General features: G+C 43.9%; 1 protein-coding gene across 13 annotated transcripts in view; it reads right to left on the reverse strand.

The window, feature by feature from the left end:
- BBS9 (Bardet-Biedl syndrome 9) overlaps nt 1-15,050 on the reverse strand; it is a 432,676-nt gene that overhangs the window by 149,324 nt on the left and 268,302 nt on the right. The window contains exon 22 of one of the 13 annotated variants that reach the window (XM_043540618.1): nt 14,297-14,319. The exons of the other annotated variants lie outside the window; for them this stretch is intronic. Within the exon in view, the coding sequence (XP_043396553.1) occupies nt 14,312-14,319 (8 nt within the window). The 3' untranslated portion in view covers nt 14,297-14,311. Of the gene's footprint in view, nt 1-14,296; nt 14,320-15,050 lie in introns of those variants that run through there. 13 annotated transcript variants of the gene reach the window in all.

Below are 15,050 nucleotides of genomic sequence, written 5' to 3' on the forward strand. Positions count from 1 at the left end.
GTGAAATCCTGGTCTCACTGAAGTCAATGGAAGTTTTGCTATTTACTTCAGTAATGCTGGATTTTACCCCTGATCCTTGAACTAAGGAGCATTTAAGTTAAAGATCAGACACCATAAAAGATGGAGATGCCATTAACTCTGAAATTTTTCTCCACACACTGCGATGATGGTGGTATTATATTAGTGAGGTTTACAATTTGCTCAGCTCATGAAAAGTGAATTTTCAGAAGGCATTTGAATGAAGACAAAGTGTGAAACTTGTGCATCAGGAAGGGCAGAGAATTATACCTCAGATTTCTCAGAAGAACGAAATGACAGATGCACTGAGGTTGGCATCACTGAAGGAAGGAAGAGGCAAGATATGGGAAAAAATTGAGAATTTCGTTCTTCAGCATGTTAGAGTGCTCAGGTCTAATAGATGGGTCAGCACTCTGATCACAGTAGCCTCCATTAGTTTTCCCAGCAACGGCTGATTGAGGAAATAGGGAAGAAGTAGCTAAACAGACAAGGAAGCTAGGTGAGTTAAGGAACTAACTGGCCCATCAGCTGATGAGCTTGATAAAAAAGCAGGAACAAAGCATCAGGATGTGGGAGGATAGTGCTAACTGTGCCCACACTGAAGGCCATCCCAAGGAAGACAGATCTCTTTTCCTCACAGGGCCCTGATGAACAGGGGCTGAAGTTCACAGGGAATAGGACTGGAGTGTTGCACTGTGCAGGTGCTGGTGAAGGGGAATAAATTATACAGAGTGGACACTAAAAGAAGAGCAATTCCTGGGGTGGCCAAGTACCAGGGGAGGGGGAGTGCGACACCCACCATATCACACAATAAGAGATCAAATTTTTCTTAACACATAAAAGAGATCTTCTGTAGAATACTATGGTGCTCCACATTTCCAGAACCACTGAACTCTATCGCCACAAGAATACACGGCTTTCTGTCTGCCATGGACACCTTCAAGAAAGGAGAGGTGTCCACCCTGGTAAATATTTATTTTGTTTCAATGTTTTAGATATGTTATAAAAGACCCCCTATTAACAAGTGTGTTCTGACATATGATGCCGGCATTTTCAAGCAACTAAGAAAGTCCCATTGAAATTCAATGGTAGCTAGGCTCCTGTCTCCCTTAGGCAGCTGTGAAAATCCCAGTCTGAATGCATACATACTATAATCTGACTTTCTTTTGTTTCTCTATGGTTTATCCTGCCTCCCTACCATATGGATTCAATTTCTACTGATTTTGGCACTAATGCTCCCTGTAAAAAATATCCAATGGTTTGCATATTAGATAGCTGTACTTTGCTTGTTATATGCATCCTTACTATGAGCCTTATCCCATCCCTGTAAAATCCAAGATGGATTTTGCTGTTGGCTTTAATGGCAGCAGCATCAGTCCCTTTGTATTTCCTGGAGACAGGAGGGAAACGTGTACTGCTATATGGTTACTAGGAAAATTTTCAGAAGTGCCTACATAGTGTAGGAACCTATGTCTCATTTTCAAAAGCAATTTAGGCATTTATGAGGCTAAATCTAATTGAACATACATAGGATTAGGCTCCTAAGTGCCTAAAAAATCACTTCTGAAAATGAGACTTAAATGCTTTTGAAAATTTTACCCAATGTCAATCCTGTGTCAAAAAAATACTTCATTTTTATGTATACATGTGCTAAAAGGAATACAATTTTATTCATAAAGCACATTTTTTAAAGTAGGGCTTTAACTCATTAACACTAGTTAACAGGGGTCTTTATTAAAGACTGAATGTGTAATGCTGCTATGCTGTGGGACCAAATCCTTGGATTATTTACAGATTTGCTTGGATAAATAAATTTTTTCATGTAACATATATTGTTCTTATCACAAGCAGAGCAAATCCACCTAGAAGCTACATGTCTATACCTCCACTCACACAGGACAGAATTATTAATATATGGTGTGTCTCTCTTTCTGCATTTCAAAATGGAAACGGCCTGCTCTAAATTTCACTGAAGGCCATGGTAGTCATTCAACTGACCTGAAAGAGAGCTGGATCAGGCCCCACGTGCACGGAGGTGAATATACGGATTAAACTGCACTTGATTCAGTTTTTACTCTTTGGAAACATTTTTCACTCCACAGGGCAAATATCACCAAACTGAAAATATCATTACACCTCCAAGTCCTTCACACCTTCGGACTGCATGAGTGCTAGTCAACACGTTTAAATCTGATAGATCTTAATCTTTACATTCAGAGAGTTATCTTTAAATTGTCATGTTTGTGTGTCCCTGCGTGTGTGAGTCCATGTTGTTTCAGGGGTTCCCACTGATCATCTATTTTAGCAACCTACTATTATGAACTTTTGTCCATCCCAAGGACTGAAAAAAATCATAGTAGCATAATCATTCACATCCATTGATAATTATTTAAGTAAATTATATCAAGCAGAAAAGTGAGCTATTTACCAAAAAAGCAAGAACAGCATATAAATCTCACAGATTGGAAATGATCCAGGTTGAGAAGTTCTCCAGATGTCAGTCTATAAACAGTGCTTTATGAAATGAATTTCCCCATTAACTGTTGGCAAGAACAGCACCTAGAATATGTTATTGCATTATGACCCACTCTTCCCCCTTTTCTGTGCAGCTGAATTCTTGTCTGACACCTCAGATCTTTTATCAGTTGTGATAAATCCAGCACTTTGGGCACGCAAACTGTGGTCAGCAAAATTGTTTGTTAGGGTACGATGTTACGGCCAAGTAATTGTGAGCTTTCTTCACTGAAGGAAATGAGACCGCTCTTGTTTATTTTCACTACATCTGTTTTTGTAACACATTTAGTTCTTAAGCTGGAAAGAGACACCCCCCCGCCCACAAGGAAACCTAAACATATGATATCTACTTTTTCTTTAATTGAAGTACTGATAGTTTTGCTACGGGGTCCTATCACAATGTTTTTACACGTTAATATGGTTCTTAAAGCTCAAAAACAGGAAAACAAAAGTAGTAAACAGCTGTAGTAAGTAAAGGAGCTTGGCAGGAATGACTATTTGTGTTTCCTCTTTCTTTTCCAGTTGATCAATATCTAAACCTTCATCAACAAAAAGTGCAGTCTATTATCCTCCAGCTAGATCTCCTCTTCACAGCACAGAAGAACGATCTTTGATATTTGGACATGTGCTATTATTTTAAATTTTCACATAGCTATTAAACTCCCCAAAACAGACAGAGTCAGAATCAAATCTCTTTTCTGGGAGTTTCCATTTCCACTCTTATTTCTCTTCTGAATTCTCCTTCTGAGATTAACTCTTACAAGAGTTCTTACAGAAGGGAGAAAAAAAAATGTTACACATTCAGTCTCAGTGGCAAGAAAGCCAGCACATGAGGCAAAAGCTCTGTAAAAAGCAGATCTTTCCTTTCTATGTACACCACTGGAGATAAACTGAATAGCAAAACTATTTCACAGAAGAACTCCCAAAGTTCTGGGCAATTTCATATTCAATTACTTTTAGGCCTGCCTGCAAAACAGTAATCCTTCTCAAAGTGCAAAGAAACTGCAGTTTTCAATAGTGTTATAGTCTAGGTGCCACTGATGCATTAAAGGGTTCATAATGGTCACTCCAGTTGCATACTGTTTGGGGAGCAGAAGAGAACAGATTGTTCACTCTAGAGATTTCTCCTTTTCAGCATAGTCTCTTTGCAATTGTAAAGAAACAGAAAAAGCATGGGAAGCTTTTCCAAAAAGATTTTTATTTTTTTAAAGATAGTTTTACATCTGCCTAATGGAAAATGGTCTTCTCATCAAGTTTCAGTGAGGGAAATGCTAATGGAATAGCTGATTAATCAGTTAGGTACTGCAGAACAAACCAAATTCAGACAAATTAATGTTTTTTCCCACTGTTCCCAAATGATTCATGGAAAATGTTTCTAATTTTTGTGCAATTAAAACATTCTGCTGAGTTAAATATATAGTCCTAAATTACTGTGGACAATCTAAACACATCTCCAGTTGGGAATACACTGTGAAATGGTTCTGCTGTTTCCTTGTTTCGCTGGTTTGTTCACTGATTAACGTAGCCTGTACTAGTAGTTTTGGTAGATTGTTCTGTAGAAAACTGAGGCCTGGTCTAAACTACCAAGTTAGGTTGATGTAAGCTGCCTTGCATCGACCTAGTCGTGCACGTGTCTACACTTAAATTTGACTCCCACTGGTGTAAGCAAGCACTGATCCATGGTCAATGTACTGAGGTCAATTCAGTGTGAGACTGTGTTAGCTAGATTGACCCTAACAGTCCTCCAGCAGCTGTCCCACAATGCCTGACATTGACCACTCGGGACACAAATGTGAACTCCACTGCCCAGTCACAGACCTGAAGCCCTTCCATACCCTTTAAAACCCCCCAAATTTTTGAAATGCCCTTTTCTGACTATCCACCTTGGCAAGCACATCTAGCAGCTCTTCATTGTTGTGTGCAACTGCCCAGCTAACTATGCTGGCTACATGCTCCAGACGTGCTCTGGCCTGGCGCAGACAGGAGATATTGGGCTCTCCTGGGCCTATGGGAAGATGTGGCTGTGGGGATACAGCTATGGACCAGCCATAGAAAAGTGGACGTCTACAAGCAGGTTGCATGGGGGAATGCAGGAGAAGGGGTACAACAGGGATCAGCAGCAGTGCCATGTGAAAGTTAAGAAGCTGCAGCAGGCATATCAGAACGCCAGGGAGGACAACAGGCAATCCGTTGCCGAGATGCAGACCTGCCACTTTTACAATGATTTGCATACCATACTTGACATGCAACCGGGGGATCCAGCTATGTTACGAGCCAAGACCTTTGAGACTCCACTGCAGTCCAATCAGTCACGGCAGTCGAGCATGGGCAAGCCTGATTCAGGGGATGGAGTCTCAGGTAAGTGTATCAATGTATTTCCCATTGCAGTGATGTACTAATGATGCCCCCAACTTACCAGGACACCTCTATCAACTTTTCCTTGATTTACTCATATTAAAAAATATAGCATTATCTCTTTTTCAATAAACTGCAGAGTTAGGTGGGGGCTGGAAATGCCATGCGGACCAGTTTGTTTATGTCCTTTGAGTCCTCCTTACAGATTTCAATACACTTTCAAGGAGGTACTCTGCAATTCTCTCTCAAAGTTTCTAGGGACGGCAGCCTTATTTCGTCCTCCACTGTAGGACACTTTCCCATGCCAGTCAGTGAGAACTTCAGCAGGCACTATTGCAGTAAACAGTCTAGCAGCATAAGGGCCCAGGTGACTTTGGAAAACCAGGAGCAGCTGAAACGTGGTGCCATTACTCATTGCCATTGCCCTGTACTCATAGATTCATGTAACCAAGCAATTGCCTCCTCACTTCCCTCACCTCTCCTGGGTCATACTTACCATGGCTGGCTCTGAAGAGCAGAAGTGTCAATAAGCACGTCTTGTTCAAAACTTTAGGGAAGGGAGTTCTGAATCTTAAGTTTCGCTTACTGTTCTGACTATACTGACAATGGTACCTGTGTGTGTTTTATCTGTAGCTGCTGCCATTGAAGCCTTGAGGGATTCCCTCTCCACAGCTGCAGAATGCCTGACCCAGATGAGGAGGAGAAAGAAGAGGACTCAAGATGATCTGTTCAATGAGGTCCTGCAAGCCAGTGCTGCATCAGACCATGAGCAAATGGCCTGGAGGGTGAATATTGTAGACAGCCTGGAAAAGGAAAGAGTGGACAGGAGAAGGGCCCAAGAGTACATAGGTGCTGGAACTGGCTTGAAGTGGTTTCCATCATATGCAGGGTTTACAGCTTGGTTCAATGGCTCTCAACACCCCCACCATACAAATTGTTCCAGCACCCCTGCAGGAGTACCAACAGGAAGAGGAGAGGGAGATGCATCAAGACATAATGGGGCTTCTCTGGCATCAAATACAGATGTTGCAGACTCTTGTGGACCTACATATTCAACAGTCATGGGCTCATCTCCTTTTGCAGTCTATGGAGAACTCCATTTCAGTACCTCCTTACACCATCACCCCTACATTTCACATGGCACCGGAGGCCACATCTCTACCCCTTCACACCAGGGGCCAATAAGTACAATTTCAGCTTCACATACACTGACCTGAGAGAGCCACAGTTGTTACATGTGTAGCTACAATGGACATGAATGTTCCTTCCCCTTATTAACTACAGTTTCATTAATTTAGTAAGTTTTAAATGTATTTGCTTTTAAATTGCACAGATTTTTCTTTGGACTGATTTTGTTACTCAAAAAAAATTCTATTCTTTGAAAAATAATTCATCTTTATTAGTTCACAACATATGCTGCGGAGTGCATAGCGGTACTGAAAGCACCCACTTGGTTTTGCACAGTGTGACACAACTCATAGGATCAATGACAAACACAGGGTAATAATTATGAATGTATAGCAAGCACCACAAAATTAATACATGCATTGACAGCATTATATTTATCGATGTACACCGAACACCACACAATTCCTAATGCCCCCCAAACTGCAGAGCCAGGTAGAGCACAGTCCACCACACCACATTACTGTGGCTTGCTGTTAAAGTACTCTTCCAAAGCCTTCCTGAGCCATATAGCTCAGGTTTGAGCCAGTAGCATAGCTGGGGGGCAGTGGCTGCTTCTCCCACCGAGCAGAAGTGGCACCTTTTTAATTCTTTGGCGCCTTTTAAATTTTTACTCCCCGGCAGCGCTCCGGGTCTTGGGCGGCGGATCAGGAGGCGCTCCGGGTCTTGGGCAGCGGGTCAGGTGGCGCTCCGGGTCTTTGACAGTACTTCGGCGTTGGGTCCTTCCGACGCCGAAGTACTCTGGTCTTTGGTGGCATTACGGTGGCGGGGCGGTTGTCCTTCAGTGCTGCCAAAGACCGGAGCGAGTGAAGGACCCGCCGCCGAAGACCCAGAGCGCCGCCGGGTGAGTACTAGCGGGTGGCGCCTTTTTTATCTCTGCTCCCCCTGTTTTCTCCACCTGGCTACGCCACTGGGTTGAGCTCTTCTAATAGCCCTTGTGTCTGGCTGTTCAGATTCAGCAGAGAGCATCTCCACCTCCACCCTCTATCCCGGCAGCAACTTTCCTCCCTTTGCTCCACAGATATTATTCAGGACGCAGGAGGCGGCTATAACCATCAGGATTTTTTTTCACTTAGATCCAGCCTTGTGAGTAAACAATGCCAGCATCTCTTCATACCATCAAAAGCAGGTTCAACTTCCAAGCCGGTAGCTGAATCTTTCCTTCGTGCTCTCGAGCTGGCCAGCATGCAGCTTCATTAGCCAGAGGAGCAAGAGGTAGGCTGAGTCCCTCAGGATCACCACTGGCATTTCAACACCACCAATGGCAACCCACCAGTTGGGAAAGGAAGTCCCCGCTTGCAATGTTCTGAACAGTCCTGTGTTCTTAAAGATGCAAGCGCCATGCACCTTCCCTGACTAGTCAATACTGATGTTAGTGAAGCATCCGCAGTGATCCACCAAAGCTTGCATAACCATAGAAAAATAACCCATCTGTTTATGCACTATGTGGCCTGGTTGACTGGTGCCAAAATAGAGATATGAGTGCTATATATCGCTCCACTATAGTTTGGGAACCCCATTGCTTCAGATCCATTCACTATGTCCTGCATGTTGCCTAGAGTCACAGTCCTGTGTAGCAGGAGACCATTAATGGCCCTGAGCACTTGCATGACAATGGCCCCCACAGTGAATTTTCCAACTCCAAAATGATTTCCCACTAACCCGTAGGAGTCTGGTGTCGCAAGTTTCCACAGTGCAATCGCCACTCGCTTCTCTACTATCAGTGCAATTCTCATTCTGGTGTCTTAATACCGGAGAGCTGGGGTGAGCCTGGCACACAGATCCAGGAATGTGGCCTTGTGAATCCAGAAGTTCTGCAGATACTGCTCGTCATCCCAAGCCTGCATTATGATGCGACCCGAACAGTCAGTGCTCATTTCTCAGAGCCAGAAGTGGTGCTCCATGATCTGTAGCTGCTCCATAAATGATACCAACAACTTTGACTTGGTTCTTGCTATGTTCCACAGCAATCTGGCCTCTACAAAAATTGTCATATTCCCTGCTGATTTGGCTGTATCACAGGATTGTACATTCTGTGATTGCAATGCTCATGAAAATAGTGCAGAAGTGTGCAGGCTCCATGCTTTTGTCAAATATGGCAGGCAGCAAGGAGGGCCATGCGGGTTCATGCAGTTTTTTTAAAAAGAGAAATTAAGGGATATAGATGACATTATGGGATGCAGAAACTTGCATGATGGGAAATTGACCCCTTGCTCCCAATCTCACCTGCGTGACTGCTGAGGTTGGATAGTGGGAAGATAATCTACATCCATCATGCGAGAGCCTGGCAAGTTTGTGTGATGTGCAGATGTATTTTGGGTACAATGACTTCTTTTGAATTCATAAGTTGCCTCAACCTATATCAGTGCAGGGGATTTTGGCAGAAAACTCTCTTATGACAGCACATATGCTGTTTAAGTTGTCAAATCCTCTTGGCCATTTTTCTAGGAAGAAGTTGAGTGCATGTGGTATGCAAGTCATAGGAATGGCATTGGGAAATGCCACTAAAAACTGATCTAACAGTTGTTTTCATTAAAGAATCATTATGGGACATCATGCAAAAAACTCTGCCAAAATCAACTTTCTGTAGTACCCTTAGTAAAGCATCACTGAGAGTGGAATAATTTTAATCTACCTAGCCATTCAATATCTAGCAAAAGAAGTTTCTTACTAGCTCTGAAAAAAGGATGAATAATGATAGCTCCCTTCAGCCACATAAGTCTGTTGTTTCATCCAACAATGCATTCACCTGACAATCATGCACTGCTTGGAAAATAAGTTCCTTGTGTTCTCGTCTGAGCTGGGGAAGGTAAATATTTCTTAGTTGTGCAGGACTTTGGGAAGAGTCCCACCTTTCTTTGTGTAATGGCATGAAAAATCAGTTTACAATGAGGCCTTGTCAAGGGGAATATCAGCTCAGACAATAACTCTTGACAAATGCCAGCATAAAGCTCTCACAGTATCCTTCAGAGTGCACTGTCTGACACAAACACCCAGTTTTTGTTGTGGTCTGGGACTCAGGCCCTCCACCTTTATTTTTAGAGTGCCTTCTCCCCCAACTATATTTTGTATTTAGCATAAAATGTGTAGGGCTTGTTTCGTAAATGTGAAATACTATGGAAAAAGAAGTAAGAGAATATTACTGCCAGCAAATTCAATGATACGGATTTTCAGGGCATAACTTTGCTCATTCAACTACGTAAACCATACCTGATGGCTGTATTTTGGGGGGGCTAGGTGGTGGGAACAAGGGAAAGGTCAACTTTTTTAGTAGTCTCCCATAATAACTTTTATACCATGAAGGTCTGGCTTTTCGTAGTATATGTACACTATATATATACAGACACACACACGTATGTGTATATATATATATGATGTGTGTATATATAAAGAGAGAGCATGCACACACAATTTTGCTGGCTAGCTGCACTACAAAAATGGCTGGCTAATACACACACACACGGTAAATTAGGGCTTCTAATTTTCTGTTTTAACTGATAGACACTGATCAAACATGTCCAATACAAAACAAATATAACCAATATACACTGGAAAAACTCTGGTAATGGTTACTTGTATCTAGGGGATTTTCTACATTATGGAGGTGTAATTTCTAAAGCACATTAACATGCTGCACATTAATAAGTCTATGTAAACTCTGCTAACGTGCAATAAAGATTCCCTAGTGTGCTTTAATATATTGCTTTTTGTTATTATGTTAAAGCGCACTAAGGAATATTACAAAGCGATTACTCGTCATAGTATATACAAATAGAAAGCCCTGAAAAACCAAGATCATCGAAAATCTACATAAAGCTCAAAAATTGCTTAAAATAAATACCCCAAAATGAAAATAACCCCCACCCTCAAAACCAGAAGTCTTAACAATAATTCAGAAATTTCCTTTGTAGCATCCATCTCTGTACTGCTTCTACTGTCGTCTCAAACAGTATACAAAATATTACTTCTTCTCAACGTGAGAATCAAATTCTGCATCACTTCTTCCTACAAGACTTCTCACCACAAAAAATTCAGGGGATGGCAGCTTTTTCTTTTTTCTTCTGATTTATATCATCATCATCATCATCACTTGGCTTCTCAGCATACTTGTATGTCCTCCCTTGCATGCTGCACTAGAAAGACAACACTCGCAGAAAGTCTAAATTCATGACTTCTAAATTCTCCTAGAACTATTAACATGTATTTCCATCTCACTTAGAATCTGATTACGCATAGTCTACTTTGCATTGCATCAGTGTCAAGGGACAAACAGTATGGCTGCTAAATTAGGGAAGCACACAATGCCAAATCATGCTATTCAGATCACTACACAAGAACAGATTCATATGTTAATTTGGCCTGAAATAGCCAGAATTTGATGACTTTTTGGGCATGTTTGATTCGGTATTTGGTGGGCTGAGAGTATGAAGGGGTGGATAAAAGTTTCTGTAAGGGTATGTCTACACTACAAAATTAGGTCGAATTTATAGAAGTCAATTTTTAGGATGTGATTTTATACACTTGATTGTGTGCCTCCCCACTAAGCGCATTAAGTCAGCGAAGGGTGTCCACAGTACCGTGGCTAGAGTCGACTTTTGGAGCATTGCACTGTGGGTAGTTATCCCACAGTTCCCACAGTCTCTGCTGCCCGTTGGAATTCTGGGTTGAGCTCCCAATGCCTGATGGGGCAAAAACATTGTCGCAGGTGGTTTTGGGTACGTCGTCAGTCGCCCCGCCCTCCGTGAAAGCAACGGCAGACAATCGTTTTGCGCCTTTTTTGCGTGTAGACACCATACTGCTGTCAGCAGACGGTGTAGTAGGACTGCTAACTGTCGTCATCCACCACTTCCGCTGCAACTCTGCTCTCCTGGTGCCATGAATCCACCTCGCAGGTCCTCTCATCATTCTGTATAAATATCTATTCTCGTGGCATCCGTTGTCATCCACCGCTTCCGCTACAACTCTGCTCCCCTGCAGACGACATATCATGGCAAGCATAGAGCCCGCTCAGCTCACTGCTGCTGTTGTGAGCATTGTAAACACCTTGCGCATTATCCTGCAGTATGTGCAGAACCTGCAAAAGCAGGCGAGGAGGCGACGACAGCGTGATCACGATAGTGATGAGGACATGGACACAGACTTCTCTCCAAGCACAGGCCCTGGCAATTTGGACATCACGGTAGTAATGGGGCAGGTTCCTGCTGTGGAACGCTGATTCTGGGCCCGGGAAAAAAGCACAGACTGGTGGGACCACATAGTGTTGCAGGTCTGGGATGATTCCCAGTGGCTGCGAAACTTTCGCATGCATAAGACCACTTTCATGGAACTTTGTGACTTGCTTTCCCCTGCCCTGAAGCGCAAGAATACCAAGATGAGAGCAGCCCTCACAGTTGAGAAGCAAGTGGCAATAGCCCTCTGGAACCTTGCAACGCCGGAATGCTACTAGTCAGTCGAGAATCAATTTACTGGAGTGGGTAAATCTACTGTGGGGGCTGCTGTGATCCAAGTAGCCAATGCAATCACTGAGCTGCTGCTATCAAGGGTAGTGACTCTGGGAAATGTGCAGGTCAGAGCTGATGGCGTTGCTGCAGTGGGGTTCCCTAACTGTGGTGGGGCAACAGACGGAACACATATCCCTATCTTGGGAACGGACCACCTTGGCAGCCAGTACGTAAACTGCAAGGGGTACTTTTCAACGGTGCTGCAAGCACTGGTGGATCACAAGGGACGTTTCGCCAACATCAACGTGGGATGGCCGGGAAAGGTGCATGACGCTCGCATCTTCAGGAACTCTGGTCTGTTTGAACAGCTGCAGGAAGGAACTTATTTCCCAGACCAGAAAATTACCATTGGGGATGTTGAAATGCCTGTATTTATCCTTGGGGACCCAGCCTACCCCTTAATTCCACGGCTCATGAAGCCGTACACAGGCAGCCTGGACAGTAGGAAGGAGCAGTTCAACTATAGGCTGAGCAAGTGCAGAATGGTGGTAGAATGTACATTTGGACGTTTAAAAGCTCGCTGGCACAATTTACTGACTAGGTTAGACCTCAGTGAAACCAACATTCCCATTGTTATTGCTGCTTGCTGTGTGCTCCACAATATCTGTGAGAGTAAGGGGGAGACGTTTATGGCGGGATGGGAGGTTGAGGCAAATTGCCTGGTGGCCGATTACGCACAGGAGACATGACCCACCTCCTTCATGTATGCTGTGGTTATCGTCAGGTGGTGAGTGGTGTTAATTGCTCCTTTTTGACCCAACATTGTGGCGAGGATATTTTCTTCTAGCTTGTCAAGGCCAGGGCTTGGGTCATCATGCCTAGTGGGTAGTGCCAGAGCCAAGGGTCAGAAACCAGGACCCAGAGCCAAGTGTCGGAGCCGCAGTTGGAGGTTGGAGCCTGATCTGTTGTAACAGCCAGCTGGGGGATCCACCTAACTGTACAGGCAACGTCCTAATGTCCCCTGCAGGCTTAAGTAGTATGCCTGGACCAATCAGAGACCTTGGAAGCACTGCCAATCAGGCCCTCTGTGGCAACCAGCTTTTCAAAATGCAAAAACGGGACACATGCAGGAGCCCTGGCCCCCTCAGTGGCCCTGCCCGGTGCTCCTCCTCTTCCCACTGCAGAGGCCCTGCCACTTGACCAGGCCGGAAGCTGGAGCTGGGCAGTGATAGGAGCCACCCAGGGAGCCCGGACTGCTGTGGGGAGCCCTGGACTCTTCACCTGCCCTAGGTGGGGGGCCAGGGGCACAAAAGCAGAGCCTGGCCCATGTCCCCACCCTCTGAGGCACACTGCACAGGGAAGGTGGAGGGTCCAGGACTCTGGGGTTCCTTACAGCAGCCCACGCTCCCTGGGCATAGGTGCTTCCGCAAGGGATGCTGCCGCACTCCCCAGCTTTAAGTGGTTTCCATTATATACAGGGTTTGCAGTTTGGTTCAAAGGCTCTCAGCACCCCCACTATAAAAATTGTCCCAGCATTCCTGTTCCTGGGCGGCTCTTACTACTTACTTACTACTGCCCAGCTCTGGCTTCTGCCCTGGCCAGGGCCTCTGCAGGGAGAAGAGGAGGAGCTGTCCCAGAGTCATTCAGCCAGGGACCAGAAATGTACATTTTGGGACTGTCCCACCTAATTAGGGACAGGTGGTCACCCTACTCACAAGGCTCACCACTGCAGTCAGTGGGAGCCCTGGAATCCCCTCCATCCAGTGGCTGAGCAGCTCTGAGGGGGCCCCCGCCATCTGTGGCAGCAGGGAGCTCGGGGGGGGGAGGGGTACCCTGCCACCTGTTGTGAGTGGGAGCTCTGGGGTTCCCTGCCCCACCTGCAGGGGCTGGGCTGCTGCAGGGTCCCCTCACCCCATTTCTTCTCATCCTTTATCCTGATGTGTAATTTCTCATGTTATAAAAGAAGGTAGAGCTGTAACATTTTGCAAATCAAATATGTGCTCCTCTGGAGCCTGATCTAAAGTCCACTGAGGTCAAAGGAAAGATTCCAACTGACTTCAAGGTGCCGTGGATCAGGCTTGGGGGGAGAAGAAGGAATCTGCCTGACAATATATTTAAATTAATGCTCAGTTAAGATGAACTTACATAACTCTTAAAATCTCATCGCAGGTCAGCATACGCTCACATTTTCAATGTCCCTGATAGCATGTGGCAGGATGTGTTGTATGTTAGATGCTCATCTGGTTGCACAGATTGTACTTGAGGAAGAAAAGGATATCTGCATGCAAGTATGAGAAAGTCAGAAAATAGCCCTATAGTGTAGATGTTGAAGTGCGAGGACATGAACTAATTTTAAAAGCTTTCAAAGGGTCTAAGAAAACATGGTCAGTGTGAATTTACTTTCTTTTCCTTCCCTGTTTTCATTGGTTTTCTATCATCAGACATGATATATCGCTAATTTCTCTATCATAAAACTATACAAAACTCCGAAGCCTCAAATTACCAGCCTTCTACATTAACTGAGGCCAAAGTGTAGCAAATATGTACCTTTTTTAATGGCAAAATTACAAATTAGTCATTTTTGAAGAGCAATGATTTTCAGTTCTTTGTTTGGAATGAACTTGGTCCTTTGGAGGCTTCTGTAGCAGTGGCCAATACGTTCATCCTCTGAAACATCTCATTCTGAACTAAGGGGCCAGCACAACAGTCTACGGTATTCTATGACAGATCAAAGGGACACAGAGAGTTTCTCTTCTTTCCTGATATGAAATGGTCAGTGGCTCACTCTGCATCTCAGGTCAATATGCTGAGTTATGTAAAAAATAAAGAGAGTTTGAAAGAGGCTTGTTTCATACGTCTACTCAAAATACCAAAAAGATTCAATATATTGCAGATCATCAGCAAGCTTGGCTGAAAGGCAAAGTTCTATTCAAGAACACAGCATCTGTAATACATGACGACTTGGTCTGGTATTTAGGCAGAGTTTTAAAAAATCATCTTCTCTCAAATCTGTCCCTTTGATAAATGGTTGGAAGTCCCATTGAATTAATGGGAGTTCTCCCCCCTGTGTCAGAGAGGAGAATTCGGCCCTCAGTGAGTGAAAAATAAAATATGACCAGAAAATGTGCTGACATTCAGAATGAAACATGGTGGTAGCTGGACTCATGTGAAAGAAGAGTTGCTAGGATTAACAAACAGAGCAAGACTTTCAAAAAGTGTGGGACTGTTTTAAATTATGTGAGTTTTGTGCAATGTGAGAAATTATAAATAGTAAAATTATGTCAATCAGATTTGTTAAAATGCCCATCTTGTGTTACAAAACTGCAGTTTTTTTAAACAGCAAACTTTGCAGTTCTGTGAAAATATTGGCTTTGTCATCCAGATGCAAGTGTCTCAGATTAGTTTCTTTGAAGTGATGCACAAGCAGGAGGGAAAGCATGCATGATTTTTCATTTTTGGGCATTGAGGGGAGTGGAATTGAAGAAACTGGCAGGAAGTAGTAATGTTACCAATATATAGGAAGGGACATCACTAAAA

The sequence above is a fragment of the Chelonia mydas genome, chromosome 2 (genome assembly GCF_015237465.2).
Source record: "Chelonia mydas isolate rCheMyd1 chromosome 2, rCheMyd1.pri.v2, whole genome shotgun sequence".
Classification (NCBI taxonomy): domain Eukaryota; kingdom Metazoa; phylum Chordata; order Testudines; family Cheloniidae; genus Chelonia; species Chelonia mydas.